Source organism: Oncorhynchus clarkii, chromosome 17, assembly GCF_045791955.1.
Source record: "Oncorhynchus clarkii lewisi isolate Uvic-CL-2024 chromosome 17, UVic_Ocla_1.0, whole genome shotgun sequence".
NCBI classification, from domain to species: domain Eukaryota; kingdom Metazoa; phylum Chordata; class Actinopteri; order Salmoniformes; family Salmonidae; genus Oncorhynchus; species Oncorhynchus clarkii.
In genome coordinates, this window is record NC_092163.1 from 38,121,422 (window position 1) to 38,138,186 (window position 16,765).

At 41.5% G+C, this 16,765-nt stretch overlaps 1 protein-coding gene and 1 pseudogene across 50 annotated transcripts in view; one reads left to right on the forward strand and one right to left on the reverse strand.

The window, feature by feature from the left end:
• Positions 1-789: 789 nt before the first annotated feature.
• LOC139369425 (uncharacterized) lies at positions 790-5,700 on the forward strand (annotated as a pseudogene).
• A 2,061-nt stretch (positions 5,701-7,761) lies between these two features.
• LOC139370769 (calpastatin-like) overlaps positions 7,762-16,765 on the reverse strand; it is a 68,095-nt gene continuing 59,091 nt past the window's right edge. For 26 of the 50 annotated variants that reach the window (XM_071110469.1, XM_071110470.1, XM_071110510.1 and 23 more), the window contains 21 exons: positions 15,002-15,088; positions 14,756-14,836; positions 14,227-14,301; positions 13,974-14,048; positions 13,668-13,709; positions 13,397-13,495; positions 13,187-13,303; positions 12,910-13,023; positions 12,528-12,641; positions 12,095-12,304; positions 11,881-11,979; positions 11,601-11,711; positions 11,270-11,383; positions 10,978-11,067; positions 10,735-10,839; positions 10,424-10,516; positions 9,928-9,972; positions 9,678-9,779; positions 8,479-8,508; positions 8,244-8,350; positions 7,762-8,034 (listed from right to left, as the gene is read on the reverse strand). In XM_071110469.1, the coding sequence (XP_070966570.1) occupies positions 8,252-8,350; positions 8,479-8,508; positions 9,678-9,779; positions 9,928-9,972; positions 10,424-10,516; positions 10,735-10,839; positions 10,978-11,067; positions 11,270-11,383; positions 11,601-11,711; positions 11,881-11,979; positions 12,095-12,304; positions 12,528-12,641; positions 12,910-13,023; positions 13,187-13,303; positions 13,397-13,495; positions 13,668-13,709; positions 13,974-14,048; positions 14,227-14,301; positions 14,756-14,836; positions 15,002-15,088 (1,902 nt within the window). In that variant the 3' untranslated portion in view covers positions 7,762-8,034; positions 8,244-8,251. The remainder of the gene's footprint in view (positions 8,035-8,243; positions 8,351-8,478; positions 8,509-9,677; positions 9,780-9,927; positions 9,973-10,423; positions 10,517-10,734; positions 10,840-10,977; positions 11,068-11,269; positions 11,384-11,600; positions 11,712-11,880; positions 11,980-12,094; positions 12,305-12,527; positions 12,642-12,909; positions 13,024-13,186; positions 13,304-13,396; positions 13,496-13,667; positions 13,710-13,973; positions 14,049-14,226; positions 14,302-14,755; positions 14,837-15,001; positions 15,089-16,765) is intronic. The other 24 variants (XM_071110521.1, XM_071110518.1, XM_071110512.1 and 21 more) reach the window with 4 other exon arrangements.

Genomic DNA, 16,765 nt, shown 5'->3' on the forward strand with positions numbered 1-16,765 from the left:
CCTTATCTAATCTTATAAGCAGAGCCTCACCCTTCAAAACAAAATGTATTTGAACGTTATCTTACAGTATGTCAGGATCTATGGCTGTGTGAAACTCTTTCAGGGTTATTTCAGATGTCTAATCTGTTAATGTCTAGGCTATCTATTAAACTTTGACACCATGCACTGATTTAGGCTGTAGATGAGTGAAATATAGGCCTATAGCCTAATTTGGACATGATATAGGCGTTCTACATGATAAGTACATTTTGTTGCAAATATAATAGCAATACTACAAATAAATAACATATTAAAAAATGTGTTAACATTATTTGAAACAAATAGTCTCAAGGCTCGATAATAGCCTTTATAATTATAGGCCTGCTGATGATATTATTCGGATATTCTTGCAACAGATGTTTATCAACCGGGCAGCACAGAATCTCGTCCTCAAAAGTGCAGCTGCTGCTCTTGTCTTACATTCATTCCCCCTCCGTTGAAAGTTTGACTCCATTCGTATTTGGCCTAGTCTTTACCTCGTTTTTGTCGCCACAATGTGCTGTGGGTGAGAGCGCACAGACCGCGTGCAATTTGTGCACAAAGCCGCCAGCCTGTTGTGAGGCGCCGCGCGGATTGGTGAGCTCTGCTTGAGCAGCCTTTACAGACCACCTGCAATGACTCCTGCAAATGATTCGATTTAACAGTGATGAGAAATGACTTGGGGCGGGGTCGTTTTGAGCTCCTCATCATACCGGGTTCTACTGTACATACCATGATGGAGATCTTGGAAGTATTGTTGTGCCAAAATACATGAAAATGGGCCAAAAGTGGATGCAGACACTTGTTTCACTGTTCTTTTGTCAAGGTAAGCATGGTATATGGAGTTTTTCCCTTCAATGTAGGGCGGATAGTTTAAACAACAGTCATCGATGGATTTCCACGTCGCTAGAATACATGCACTCTAAAAGGCCTAGTTCATAAGTGTGGCTATATATAATGTTTTAGCTTTTTCAATCTGAAATACAATTAGCCTAGGGAGGCCTATATGCACAACGTTCTTGGCATTCATGTAGTAAACTGACTAAATAGGCAACTTTTATTGGAACAAACAATACCATTGTAATAAATAGCATTGTCTACTGCTATTTAAATTTCGATGTGAAGGGTAAATTCATTTGTGTTGTAGGTTTGTCTCTAGACGGTCTTATTGTGAACAAAATGGTTTTAGGCTATAAGCTTGTAACCCAGTTGTATAATTGATCACGTTTCAGTCATTTCCTTTTTTTTTTAAATACATCTTTAAATAAGAAATGATTCATGTATTTATTTGTTGAATCTCAATTATGTTCACAAACGCTATCAAAAACTCTCGAACTGAGTTCTCTAACAGAGAAAAGGGATAGAGAGCCGAAACCTAGGGGCAACATGTTGATTTGGTTTCGAGTGAAGGACAACGCTGGAATGGAGTTTATTGCAACGTTAAATTCCAAGAATGAAGAAAAGCACATACTTTTTTGACCCTGAAGTGTTCAGGGGCGACCAGATAAACAAAGACATCTTGATATTGAAGGCTTTCAAAAAGGCCCGAGATAATGTGGTCTACAGCTGTGCATCAATCAACAGTAATGCGCAAGTATTTGGTGAAGTAACTTGACTTGCTGGGCCAGGTGAGTAAACCAGCTGGGCTACATTTTATACATTAATTTGATCGGAATAATCCAGTTTCAGACAACAATGGCAACAAGGGTTTTTCAATCAGAGGTTTATTGTAGCCAAAGCTATAGCCTAAATAAGTTTTAAACGGTCTGAAAGTTATCCATGCTAACACACCTCACTCCACTTAAAACAACCACGACAACGCCACCAATGACCACAGGCATAGAGGTAACCAGATCTACAACTGCCAAGTTTTGCTTCATCATCATCAACATGATTTAAATCATAATTGATAGGGTTGTTTTGGATAACCAAAGTTACACTGACTGGGTATTTGCCATTATCCAATGTGGCTGAACAAAAATGTGTTCCCTGTTTGACTTGTGCTTTTGCAGTGGGAAAAATGGACCCTAGTGCATCCTGTGATCTGATCATTTGGGCCCATTTGCTGCTGGCTGTGGCTTCCTCCTCCTCCTCTTCATCCCTATATGCCACTGCAATCGCGGGTCCTGCATATGTGTACACCCACTCATACCCTCATGTACTTACGAAACACCCACTTACAGTATATACACTCACATGAAACACCCTTGCCCACCAAGCAAAACAAGAGCATTGAACCTAGTTAATGGAAATACAATATCAAAACAGAAGCAAATGCTTCATACATACAGTCAAATATGGTGGTGGATCAGTGATGTTATGGGGCTATTTTGCCTTCACTGGTCCTGGGGCCCTTGTTGAGGTCAACGGCATCATGAACTTTACCAAGTACCAGGACATTTTAGCTAAAAACCTGGTGGCCTCTGCTAGGAGGCTGACACTTGGCCGCAGGTTATCTTCTAGCAAGACAATAACCAGAAGCAGTAATCAAAATTCACAAAGAAAAGGTTAATTGACCACAGAATCAAAATTTTGCAATGGCCATTTCGGTCTCTGGACTTGAACCCCATTGAAAACCTGTGGTTTGAATTGAAAAGGGCAGTCCAGAAGTGCAGACGAAGGATATCAAGGATCTGGAAGGATTCTGTATGGATGAATGGTCTAAGATCCCTCCCAATGTGTTCTCCAATCCCAATGTCATTATCCTCACAATAAGTTTGAATAATTTTGACCCCTACCTTTTTTTTTTACTTGTAAAACAAAATCTATTTCTTTGTGCAATTTTAGTAGTATAAAATAATATACTATAAACCCAGGATTTATAATACAATACTTTCCCATTTTTATTTTTTTTACAAAAAATTAAATATACAAATGTAGCATACAATATAGCTCAGTATTTGAATCATATATTTTATAGTCATTTTTGATAATATTTATCAAGGGTGTCAATAATTTCAGGCCTGACTGTATATGTTTCCATAGTAAATACAGTTGAAGTCATACACCTTAGCCAAATACATTTAAATCAGTTTTTCACAATTCCTGACATTTAATCTTAGTAAAAATATCCTGTCTTCGGTCAGTAAGGATCACCACTTTATTTTAAGAATGTGAAATGTCAGAATAATAGTAGAGAGAATGATTTATTTCAGCTTTTAATTATTTCATCACATTCCCGGTGGGTCAGAAGTTTACATACACTCAATTAGTGTTTGGTAGCATTGCCTTTAAATTGTTTAACTTGGGTCAAATGTTTTGGGTAGCCTTCCACAAGCTTCCCACAATAAGTTGGGTGAATTTTGACCGATTCCTCCTGACAGAGCTGGTGTAACTGAGTCAGGTTTGTAGGCCTCCTTGTTCGCACACACTTTTTCAGTTCTGCCCGCAAGTCTTCTATAGGATTGAGGTCAGGGCTTTGTGATGGCCACATTTTGCCATAACTTTGGAAGTATGCTTGGGGTCATTGTCCATTTGGAAGACCCATTTGCGACCAAGCTTTAACTGATGTCTTGAGATGTTGCTTCAATATATCCACATAATTTCTATCCTCATGATGCCATCTATTTTGTGAAGTGCAACAGTCCCTCCTGCAGCAAAGCACCCCCACAACATAATGCTGCCACCCCCATGCTTCACGGTTGGGATGGTGTTCTTTGGCTTGCAAGCCTCACCCTTTTTCCTCCAAACATAACGATGGTCCTTATGGCCAAACAGTTCTATTTTTGTTTCATCAGACCAGAGGATATTTCTCCAAAAAGTACAATCTTTGTCCCCACGTGCAGTTGCAAACCAGAGCCGTAGTCAGGCTTTTTTATGGCGGTTTTGGAGCAGTGACTTCTTCCTTGCGGGCTGTCAGGTTATGTCGATATAGGACTTGTTTTACTGTGGATATAGATACTTTTGTACCTGTTTCCTCCAGCATCTTCACAAGGTCCTTTGCTGTTGTTCTGGGATTGATTTGCACTTGTATTTAAAAAAAAAAAATTTACCCCCTCTTTCTCCCCAATTTCGTGCTATCCAATTGGTAGTAGTTACTGTCTCATCGCTTCTACTCCCGTATGGATTCGGGATAGACGAAGGTCGAGAGCCATGCATCCTCCGAAACACAACCCAACCAAGCCGCACTGTTTCTTAACACAGCGCGCATCCAACCCGGAAGCCAGCTGCGCCAATGTGTCGGAGGAAACACTGTACACCTAGCGACTTGCACTGCGCCCGGCCCGCCACAGGAGTCACTAGTGCGCGATGAGACAAGGATATCCCTACCGGCCAAGCCCTCCCTAACCCAGACGACGCTAGGCCAATTGTGCGTCTCCCCATGGACCTCCCGGTCGCGGCCAGCTGCGACAGAGTCTCTGGTGGCACAGATAGCACTGCGATGCAGTGCCTTAGACCACTGCTCCACCCGGGAGGCCTGATGTGCACTTTTCGCACCAAAGTACGTTCATCTCTAGGAGACAGAACGCGTCTCCTTCCTGAGCGGTATGACGGCTGCGTGGTCCCATGGTGTTTATACTTGCGTACTATTGTTTGTACAGATGAACGTGGTACCTTCAGGCGTTTGGAAATTGCTCCCAAGGATGAACCAGACTTGTGGAGGTCTACAATTTTTTTTTCTGAGGTCTTGGCTGATTTCTTTTGATTTTCCCATGATGTCAAGCAAAGAGGCAGAGTTTGAAGGTAGGCCTTGAAATACATCCACAGGTACACCTCCAATTGACTCAAATGATGTCAATTGGCCTACCAGAAGCTTCTAAAGCCATGACATAATTTTCTGCAATTTCCCAAGCTGTCCCATGGGAGACCCATGTGGTGGCGCACAACTGGCCCAGCGTCGTTCGGGTTAGGGGGGGGGTTCGGCCGGCAAGGATGTCCTTGTGCTCTATTGACTCAGCTATAATTTATCATTGTGCATTTCAATGTTATACATTCATTTGTATTATTATTATTAATAATAATAATAATATATCAATATTTATTTTTAAATGTTTTAATTTAAAACATTTTTTTGTGGTATCCAATTGGTAGTTACAGTCTTGTCTCATCACTGCAACACCCTTACGGACTCGGGAGAGGCAGAGATCGAAAGACATGCATCCTCCGAAACACAACCCAACCAAGCCGCACTGCTTCTGGACACAATGCCCGCTTAACCCAGAAGCTAGCCACACCAATGTGTCGTAGGAAACACCGTACACCTGGTGACCGTGTCAGCACCCGGCCCCCAACTACGATGCAGTGCCTTAGACCACTGCGCCACACAGGAGGCCAGATTTATTTTTAAATGTTACAATTATTTGTATGCCCACATTATTACAAAACAAAGTACGTTTTACCTATTTACTATGGCAAACAGGTCCAAAATTATATTTTTTTGCTCATCTTTATCAAGAGTGCCAATAACTATGGACCAGATTGTTAAAACTCTATTCAATCTGCATCACTGAAATTCAGCTTTACAGAGTGACATAAATTTAAAGGCAATGTTTCCGCTTTGGTGGAGACTGCTTTCATAGTAAACGCACACAAGGTGCACACTTTTGGGAATATTCTCCCCTAAACGACCTAACAGAGTTTGTCGTTAAAGACAAGCTTCTCTTATGTTTTTCTCTTGTACTCAGGCCGAGAATGGGAGCACCAGGGAAACAACATCCTATAGCCAACAACAGACTAGTGTAATCTTAAACATGTATACAATGAATTAAACTATCCACAACCATCTAAATATTCCTTTGTTTTAAATTGAGCGGTGTGTTTCAGTGTAGGATAGTAAAAACATCAGGTATAGTAAAACCAGCATGCACAAGCTACATAAGAACACAAAAATAATATATTCGTTAGTTGAAATATGATTTTGCATAATAATATATTTTATGGAATATTATTGGTCAGTGTTTGTAGTAAAGTAATTACAATTATTGCTGGGGGGGAAAAAAACTAGACAGACCAAAACAACTACATAAAAAAAATATTGAACAGATTGAAACTTCGACCTGACATTCACAATGTAGTTGGTGATGCTTATGACACGGCTGTTCCTTGTCTTTTCTTCTCACAGACAATGATTTCCACTGCGAAAGAGGGAAACAAGATGGCGCAACGTTGTCTCTTTGCTATGAACCATTCAATTGATTATATTTGATACATTTCAACTGTAACACCATTTATCTAGTTGAAATAGCCTAATTCTCACTCTCTTCCTTTCATCAACATACTGGCTTTACGGCAGCTTTGTGAATATGATTCATGTCATTACTCTAATAAATGGAGATGTATTAAGATGCCTTTCACTTTCTGAATCCATGTCCTGTAAATATTACCAAAGACACAAGCTCTGCAGTGAAACCCCCATAAAACTAATTTAACATTTTATGCCTTCTTCCCCATACTATTCATTTTGTAAATTTGGAGGAAAGCAATATTTTTTGGAATACTTGAATGATTGTAACATAGTGTATGTAAAATGTGAGTGTTTGTGTAACTGTAAAGGCATGTTAATGTGAAATCTCCAATACTTTATATTACTCATCTTTTACAATCTGAATGATGAGACAGAAATGGTAAAGCTACATCTTTTTTTATTCAAATGTTTTGTTTACAAACACTTGACATCTAATGAAATTCTACTCTACAAGCGTCCAAGGCTGTTGCACTTCGAAAAACAGCCAATATCAGAGGAAGCAGCGTTGTAAAACTTAACAAAATGTAAAAACTACGGAGCTGCTTTGCACAAGATAAAGATTTTCCTAATATTGCATGCGAAATCCTTTCTAAAATATATTAAAAAGTATTCTCTGTCCTGCAACAAAATATACAGTAGGTTCCCTATACCAAATTACCCTCTTACCAATTGTGTATTCTACTAGTCATTAATTGTTTTTGTCATTTTCTTATTGCCATTTTATAGGGCAAAGTACATTTAGGCTACCCCATGTTAGCTTCAACATTTTTGTTTTTCTGTTGTTGAGGCACAAGCAGTTACTACAGACACTTGAATACACACAGCAAACCAATTCTTTTTGACATTTTTATTAAATTAGAATTCCCATTTCCAAAATATTTCTCAAGTTTTGAGTTTGAGACCTGCACCGAAATACTGTATGTAGAATTCTGTCATACCAGCTTTTTACTTTTTGAGTAGAAGTGATAGCTCTTGGGACTGTTTTACAGTATACAAACAAAGGCAGTTTACAGAGGTAGTGACCACCCAAGTTTACTTGTAAGTGCACTTTCGGAAACCAATACATGCTTCTACGAGGCAAAGTACACACATATAGACCCTTCTGTAAAGCGATATCTATCAAGAAAGTAAATATATAGTATTGCATGAGCTATCAGATGCATCCGTACCAAGCAGATCACTTCCTGTAAATCCTTTTACACATTTCAATATTGTAAACTAAGTATTATCATCAAACTAAGCAAGACTATGCTGTACGCTAGTGTCTTATGTTGGCTGTCCACATAATAGAAAACATGCTTTTCTGTGTACAGCAAGATTGCAAAGACATCACAATCCTATATACCCACTATACACTGTTCCTAAACCCAGATCACGCTCACTATTACCCAGATCACGCTCACTATTACCCAACATTGTAGCAATGTTGAAGCAACATCACTGCAACATTGGGGCAATACAGACTGTTAGCTAGGGCAACACCTCCATTTTATTTTTCTCACAGGATTGGACAGCTGCTCTGTCATTCATGAGGAATAAATTACAACAAACTCTCTCTCTCACCTTCTCTCTCTCACTCTCTCTTTATTTTGCTCTCCTCATCTCAAAGGAAAGAAACCAAAACAAGTACAATCTTCTGTCATGTGCGAAACCAAGCAGGAAAGGCATTGCACACAGCATGTGTCTGTGTGTGTGTGTGTGTGTGTGTGTGGTCATGTTTGTTTTTCATCCAGTATACATTCTCCACCATTTAGAAAAATAGAATCATCGTTCACAGCAGCTCCCTCTAGTGGCGCCTCCATGTGGCAGGGGACATGTAGTGCGCTAGAAACCTGCAATACATAACATACATCAGTCAATTTCACAGAAGACAACAAAATAATCCTATACTATGATATTAAATCAGACTAAATTGTATGTATGCTAGTACATATAGAAGCCTGCATTCCAGTATCACGGTCACATTGTTTCAAGTTGGTTGAGTCTTGTAGGCTACTTTTGAAATCTGTGCTCCTGAGGTACTTGATGGTCAAGTCCTTACCTAGAGGTCTAGCTCTTGCCACCCTTATTTTTGGATCCTGGCACTACATCTGAACTCATCTTTCCAGACAGGTGGTCTTTGGCTGATGGGTTCTCCTCCTGTTGTTTCTGAGACAAAAGGTCAAAGGTCAAGTCAATTAGAGGACATTTATATCAAATCACATGAATATGGGCATGTATCTCAAATGATTATTAGGATCTAATTTCATTTGGTTTTCTTAAGGTCTACTTCTTACCTTTGACTTAGACCTTGACTTGCTGTTGCTCTGCAATAAACAAAATTGACACCTTGTTCAGTGTGGATATAACTTCAGGGAGGGCTATGGTAAAGTGATACGGGAGACTTGTAATACGTCTCAATAAAACTAGAGGGCGCTGTAAGACAACCAACAACCATATCTGTTGCTCCATAACCAGAGAATCAATGGCAAGTTCATCTTCCAGTGGAAGCTGGTGGGAGGAGCTATAAGAGCTATTGTAATGGCTGGAATGGAATACATGGAACGGAGTCAAACATGCGGTTTCAATGTTTGATACCGCTCCGTTTATTCCATTCCAGCCCATCCTCCTCCTATATAATGAGTCCATCCTCCTATCGCTCTTCCTACCAGCCTCCACTGTTGTAGGTTAACTTTTCTACTATGGGGAATAGTAGATTGACATAGGCTAATGATTTTGCTGTTCGTTACTTGTCTTGTTGGCTGAGGATGAGTAAATGTGGACAGTAAGTATAACATCTTCAAAGTGCGCATCAGAATTAGGTTAGAAGGACCGCAAATCATTGCATCCTCGACTTGCCTGTCCTGTTAGAATTAATTACCATAATCTAAATGGGATTTCTGTCATTCTGAGCATCGTGGGTGGACGGCCCTAATCAGGTTACGCACCCAATGGGTACGGGTAATGCATAATATGCTAAGTATTTTTGCAAGGTGTCATGCATATGAACTCAAGATAGTTTTTTATTGTTACAGAGCAGACATCATCATGCCCTGTCTATACAAACGTAAAACAAGCAGGCCCCCTTGGAGGTTCTTGTAAGAGCAGCCAAGGAAGTAAGAGAAGAAGTCCATTTGAGCAGCAGCAAGTGATGAAAAAAAATAGACTGAATGACACTGAAGAAGTATATTGACAAAAAAAAGAAAAGAAAGATGAACATGTACCTGTGTGAAAGAGAGGCCATGATAGAGTAGCAGAGGCACATAAAGGTCTTATCTGATAATGACATGGAGTCTGAGCTAAAAAAGAAAAAATATCAAGAATTTTGCAGACCAGCTTCATGGGCTTAGTAGCCTCAAATGCAGAGAGCGTGCAAGGGAGCGACACCTGGAGAGTGCGTGAAGCACATGCATTCGGTAAGTCTGTATACCAACTACTGAGAAGTGCTTAAATCAAAATGCGTCAAAAAAGTCTGAATCGGGCCCTGTGTACGTACCTCCAGACTGGGCTGTGTCTGCTTTGTTGTTGCAGCAGGACAAGGTGAGGAAGAGAAGTCGCTAGACAAGAGGTCGAGGGCACTGCTCTCATCCATAGATGGCTTTAAGGAAGGAGGAAGACGGGTCACAAGTGTACATACGGTTTACATGAATTCAATATGACTTATGAGTGGCACTGTGTTCAACACAGTACGACATTGAATACGACTGATCTATACGATTATAGATACAATTGGACAGAAACGCTACCTGCTTGGGCCTAACATCCGCCTGGGTTTTGGCCTCTGCCTTTGCCTGTGAGGAGAAAATACACAAAACCGTATTAAAATATACAGCCTTACTTACACCTGGGGTGGCAGGTAGCCTAGTAGTTAGAGCGGTGGGCCAGTAACTGAAAGGTTGCTAGATCGAATTCCCGAGCTGACAAGTTAAAAATCTGTAATTATGCTCCTGAACAAGGCAGTTAACCCACTGTTCCTAGGCCCTCATTGTCAATAAGAATTTGTTCTTAACTTACTTGCCTAGTAAGGTCAAATAAAAAAAATATTAACGTTTCCCAAACTTGGTTTTTAAATATTTTCGATAGAAGAGCGTAAAAATAACGTAAGGGCCGTTTACTACCATTTTATTTGGTGTATTGCATTTACCACATATTAGCGTTAGCATTTATGCTATCATTAGCACATTACATTAGCATCATCAGGAATAACCCTTTTATTTCCTACTACAACGGTGTATATGTTACCTTAAGGTCTTTCTCTGTGTGCCGGTACTCAGCTGGAAGGCTGACATCTCTCTCCCCCATCTTGATAAGCTTCTCCTCCATGATCTTCTTCTCCTAGAATAAGCAGAGAGCAGACTCAGGTAAAACAACAGCTAGCATTAGCTCATATAGGCTAAAGGTTTCACTGCAGTGAGGTAAGGCTTATTTTTTTGACCAAGGAATAGCCTTCAACAGTTGCATTGCACAAGAGTGAATTTCCAGTCGGTCACACTTTAAACTAAATACATCATGTGTAGGCTTAATGAAGCCTTCATATCACTCTTTATAAGTACCTTGACGATGTCCCTGACTGAGACAGGAACGGGCTCTGGGATAGGAGTCATGTTCACTAAGGTGTCTGACAAGGCATCCAGAGCATCTACCGTCCCTGTAGACAGCTACACACACACACACACACACACACATACACACACACGGTTACATGTCACTGCTGACAATGGGTATCTGACTGAGCCACTAAATGTGAATTAGGCATAGGACAACAATAATCTCACATTGTGTGTGTGTATCAGTACCTGGCGGTTAGCAGCAGATTTGACTGCAGGGGCAACAGCTGGAGTTACAAATTCCCCTGCCAGGGCATCCAAGGCAAAGTCATCTGTGGCCTACAGACACAAAGGAGGAGAGGAGAGATGGAGGGAAAATGTATATGTTAAGTGAGTTGTTCTGCTACCGATGAAAAACGAAGAGACACTTAAAGCAACCAGACATAAAAACACGTATTGGCTGGTCATAGTTTTATAGAGAGCAGATCAATCACTGGATGGTTTGATAAGTGAGTGACCAATGGTAGAGGGTGTTGTTCACCTGTGTTGGGCGAGCTGGGGGGCAGAGGACAGGAGCCTGGACAGTTGGAGCCACAGAGGAAGACATGAAGTCACCTGACAGGATGTCCAGAGCCTCACCTGAGTCCATGGAGGGCTGGGGGGAGAGAGAGAGAGAGAGAGCAGGGGAGGAGTGGACGGGAGAGGATAGGGAGGAGGAGAAGTGAAGAGAGGAAGAAGAGACATAGTTATGATTATCAAATTCCCTTACACCAATAACTCCTGGTTATCTTTAGTTCTGTTTCTTCTCACAGTGAAAAGTAATGTATTTTTTGATCTCCCAATGACCTGTGCTTTGCGTAAATGAGGCTCACCTCTATCTTGGGAGGAGGCAGGTCTTTGTCCTCTGTGAACCTGTACTCTGGTGGGAGAGTGTCATCCCTTTCACCCACAAGCACAGCTTCCATCTCTGTCAGTTTGCCCTCCTATACAGCACATGCAAAAAAACACACGTATATACACACACACACAACAGAGCTGAAATGAATTCTATCCTTAAAAAATGTCACTGGGATTGCTACACTATGTACTATACTGTAAGCTAGTCATTGTAAGAATTGAATATAATAACTTTATTGTTCAGTGTATGTATACCGTGACAATGTCCTCAGGTCTGATCTTGGGAGGTTCAGGCGCTGGTTCTGGAGCAGCCAGAGTGTCTCCCAGAGCACTGAGAGCATCCAGGGACATACCCTGGAGAGAGACACACACACACACAGGGATCAACTGTGTGTAGGGACTTTTTTTCTTCAGTTGAGTCTCTTACTGCGCCTTAGATTTCTCCTGTGTCTACACGTAGCGTGGTTACCTCATCAGTGGTGGTTTTAGTAGTGGCAGCGGGTTTAGTAGTGGCAGCGGGTTTAGTAGGTGCTGCGGGTTTAGTAGTGGCAGCGGGTTTAGTAGTGGCTCCGGGTTTAGTAGTGGCTCCGGGTTTAGTAGTGGCTCCGGGTTTAGTAGTGGCTCCGGGTACAACAGGGGCCATGCTGGGGGCTTCAAGGTCAAATGTACAAATGGCTCTCTATAGACAGGAAGCAAGAGCAAAACACATACACATATGATATGACCTGACAGTACGCAAGGTATACTGTACATATGCATACACACACCATGACCCGACAGCCGGCAATACACAAGGTACACACAAGCACTTGTACACACATACACACACACACAAACAATATGATTTGAATACAATGAACACACAACATAACTAAACATATACAAAACACCTGTGAGTTTACCTGTGGGGGGTTGTCGAAGTGAGGCACCACAGGGGCCTGGACAGCGGAGGCCTTAGTAGGGGCCACAAAGTCTCCAGCCAAGGCATCCAGGGCTGCTAAATCATCTATTTTGGCCTGGGAGAGATAGACTCACATACTTACAGCTTATAATGCCTTCCTAAGGCTGTCATAAGATTGACAAAATGGCTGTTATTGATTCTTACTCACATGCCATATTATGATAGCCCTAAAGTAATGGCACTGGAGTGACTTTCACTTAGAAGATTACCAATAGACCCATAGAAAATGAAACTATTGGAGGGGTAAATCGATTCATAACAGAGTTGACCAATTAGTGGATGGTTTGATAAGTGAACGACCAATGATAGAGGGTGCTGTTCACCTGTTTGGGAGGAGCTGGGGGGCAGAGGACAGGAGCCTGGACAGATGGAGCCACAGAGGAAGACATGAAGTCACCTGACAGGATGTCCAGAGCCTCGCCAGAGTCCATGGAAGGCTGGAGAATGAGAGAGAGAGAGAAAACAGAGTACAGAGGGGAGAAGTATGAGTACTGTGACTCAAATCTCAGTATACTATAACATCAGATCCCTTTGGAGGTCACCACTGGTATTTACTATAGGTGTGGGACATGAGGCTTTTGATGGCTTCAGAAGGCTCACCTCTTTCTTGGGAGGAGGCAGGTCTTTGACTTTGTCCTTGGTGAACCTGTACTCTGGTGGGATAGTGTCGTCCCTCTCACCCACAAACACACCCGCCTCCGATGTCAGTTTGCCCTCCTGCAGAACGGAAATGTGCACCAAAACGTTTTACGCACGCGTACGCACTCGCACACACAAATGTAGCACAGGCGGAATACAAGTCAAGTGTACCGTGACAATGTCCTCAGGTCTGATCTTGGGAGGTTCGGGCGCTGGTTCTGGAGCAGCCAGCGTGTCTCCCAGAGCATTGAGAGCATCCAGGGACATACCCTGGAGAGACACAGACAGAGGGACAGAGAGGGACATGAAGAAAGAAAGACAGAGAAAGGGGGACACACAAGGGGTTAGATTGAATGATCAACAAGCACACAGGATGATACATAGTACAACAGTAACAGTATTTCATTGGTTAGATAGAAACTGTATCCCTCCTATGACAAACCTCATCTGTCTTAGGCTTGGTGTCCATTGGGGAGTCAGCCAACTGAAACGCAACAAACGTCAATAGATAACAGCTTCATGACCCGACAGAAGTATTACATGGAATACATATTTTGCATGGAAATATTTTTTGTTGCCGACACAGTACAGAACCCAACCCGCCTCAAAGCATGACAGGCTGAGCTGCAATGATGGACAACCCAATATAACAACATTGGAAATAAGCGTTTGTCAGTGTTTATGTAGTGCTGATGACATTGTTACGCATGGCGTATTAATGTGTGGTCATGACGTAGGGGTTACTTACCTTTTCCACCTTAGCTTTCTTGTCCGCGGGGGGAGCAGCAGACTTGGTCACAACGGGAGACATAAACTCAGCTTTCTGGAATGGAGGAGAGAGATTATTTGATTTCCGTTGGCTGAGCTGCAATGATGGACATCCCAATATAACAGTGGACATAAGCGTTTGTCAGTGTTTATGTAGTGCTCATGACATTGTTGCGCATGGCGTATTAATGTGTGGTCATGACGTAGGACTTGCTTTCTTTGGGGTTACTTACCTTTTCCACCTTAGCTTTCTTGTCCGCGGGGGGAGCAGCAGACTTGGTCACAACGGGAGACTTAAACTCAGCTTTCTGGAATGGAGGAGAGAGATTATTTGAGTCCGTTGAATACTGTTGCTTGGGTTCTAGTTGAGAGGAAGATGCGGAACCATTTGGTAAAAAGCTCACTTGAACCCTTCACTATAAAGCGGTCTTCACAGCAGCGTATCTTTACATGACATAACAGTTGTCATAAGCTATTACAGCCAACATTGGTGTGCGTCAAAATTACATGACACTGTCATGTTGTTTGCAACAGTATGCAGGGCAGGCTATTCATCCATGACATAGTAACCAGTAGGTGGCTAGAAAGTAAGCAGTTCGACAAGCTAGCCAAAATGTTGCCAGGTGTCATTATGACCATGTTATGTCAATTGACATTCACTGACATGGCTTTTCATAAGAGTTTACCATGTCACGCTAATTTCTTTTAGAATACAGTTTTACAATGGAGGAGTCGAGTGAAATATCAGCGCTCTTCAGTTACCTTGACGGGAGCGGGTGGAGGGGGAGCGAAGTTGGAGAAGCCAGCAGACAAAGCATCAATGGCAGCCAAGTCCTCCACTTTCTGTTAATAGATGAAATTGTATCACTATCATATGTTAAACATGAAGAGTCGGGACCGCTGTCTCAACCGAAAGACTATGGGACTAATAACGATCCTGTTACCCAATGTATGTTTCAGGGAACATGACCCATAAGTGATTATAACCTGGAAATAGTGAAGTCTCACCTTCTCCTGTTTCTGAGGGATGGGAGCAGTAGAGGTCGTGAACCCAAAGGAGAGGGAGTCCAGAGCTTCATCTGTGCTCATGGGTTTCTGATACAAGCAAACAAACAAAGCATAGTTATACACAAAGGATTACAGTAAAAGTTGTGTTTTCATAATCTGCCACTAGATGGCGCTTTAGACTAACTCCAACAATTGAAAGAGGGCAGAATAATGTAGACCAGACCACACATAGCAGACCAGAAGGAAAAGTACTGACACACCCATTACATTCCCTAGGATCTTACTCGCAACCAAGCACTTAGCAAAGAATCCCTTTACTTAGCATCAGTTGTATTATCATTTTTAAAAAACAACACATAACCAATTGCCAATTTTAGACAACTCACTTTGGCCAAATACTTGATCGGTAAAAGAGTTTGCCTCGTATCCAAATAATTTCTTAGAAGCAGAGGTAGAGAACTACAGTGCAAGATAAGGTGTGGCCCAAAGTTGGGACAGAGGGTAAATAAGTGCGTATATGGGTCGTTCCACGAAATGGGTTTCTTTTGCGTCCCTTTAAATATTTAAAGTAGAAATAGTGCACCAATATTGAATTTGAAATGCCTGTTATATTAAATGAAGTGCCCTTTTATATAGACAACATGAATTAAATAAATCTGAAGAAATCAAAGTGGCAAAATTCAGCATTTTGACATGTCCCTACGTCAACCCTGTGTATTTTAACCCATTTAACAACAAAATTTCGCCAAATTTCACCATCATCGTACAGCCCTAGTTAATTTGTTGCTTTGACAAAGTCATTTGCCTCTCCTTGTTCGGGCGGTGCTCGGCGGTCGACGTCACCGGTCTTCTAGCCATCCTTGATCCATTTTCCAATGGTTTTGTCTTCCCACACACCTGTTTTCAATCCCATTCATTACCTGTTGTGTATTTAACCCTCTGTTTCCCCTCATGTCTTTGTCAGAGATTGTTTATTGTCGGTGTTGTGTTTGTTGTATAAGTGCGTGACGGGTCCTCGTACCCATGTTTGTTTATATTCTATTCTTATTAGTGTTATGGAGCATGTTACGTGGACATTCATTAAAAGACTCCATTTTACACTCCGTTTGACTCTCCTGCGCCTGACTTCCCTGCCACCTACACACACACACACACACACGACTCTGACACATTTCTGAAGATTATTATTTATGTCATGTGATTAGTGATTCATTTACATCTGTCCCTCATTTTAAGGTCAACCCTGTTATGTGTACTGAACTCTTGATTTAATATGGTGAAACTACACCTTTTTAAATATTTTTTTCCCCCAAAAGAAACATTAGACATCTAATAGTCAAATCATAGAGTAAAAGCAGGTGAGCGGTTTCTACTGTTTTTGGCCATGTTCTGGTGTAACACGTCAAAACTTAGACAGGCACATTTTTATTTAACAATTTTAACGTTTTTGTAAAGCTTGCATTTAATAGCCACTCCCTATTGAACACAACAAACTTCCATTTCCCCTGTCACAATTTATGGCTGATTTAAGATGAAATTGTCAACCCTGTTGCGGTCAACCCTGTTGCGGTCAACCCTGTTGCAGTCAACCCTGTTGCGGTCAACCCTGTTGCGGTCAACCCTGTTGCGGTCAACCCTGTTGCGGTCAACCCTGATACTTTAATTGGCACTTAATTGAATAATAGTGCAACATTTTGATTTCCGCCAAAATAGACATAACCAAACTATATTATTTTTATTTAAAACAAAGTGGGGCAATATGGC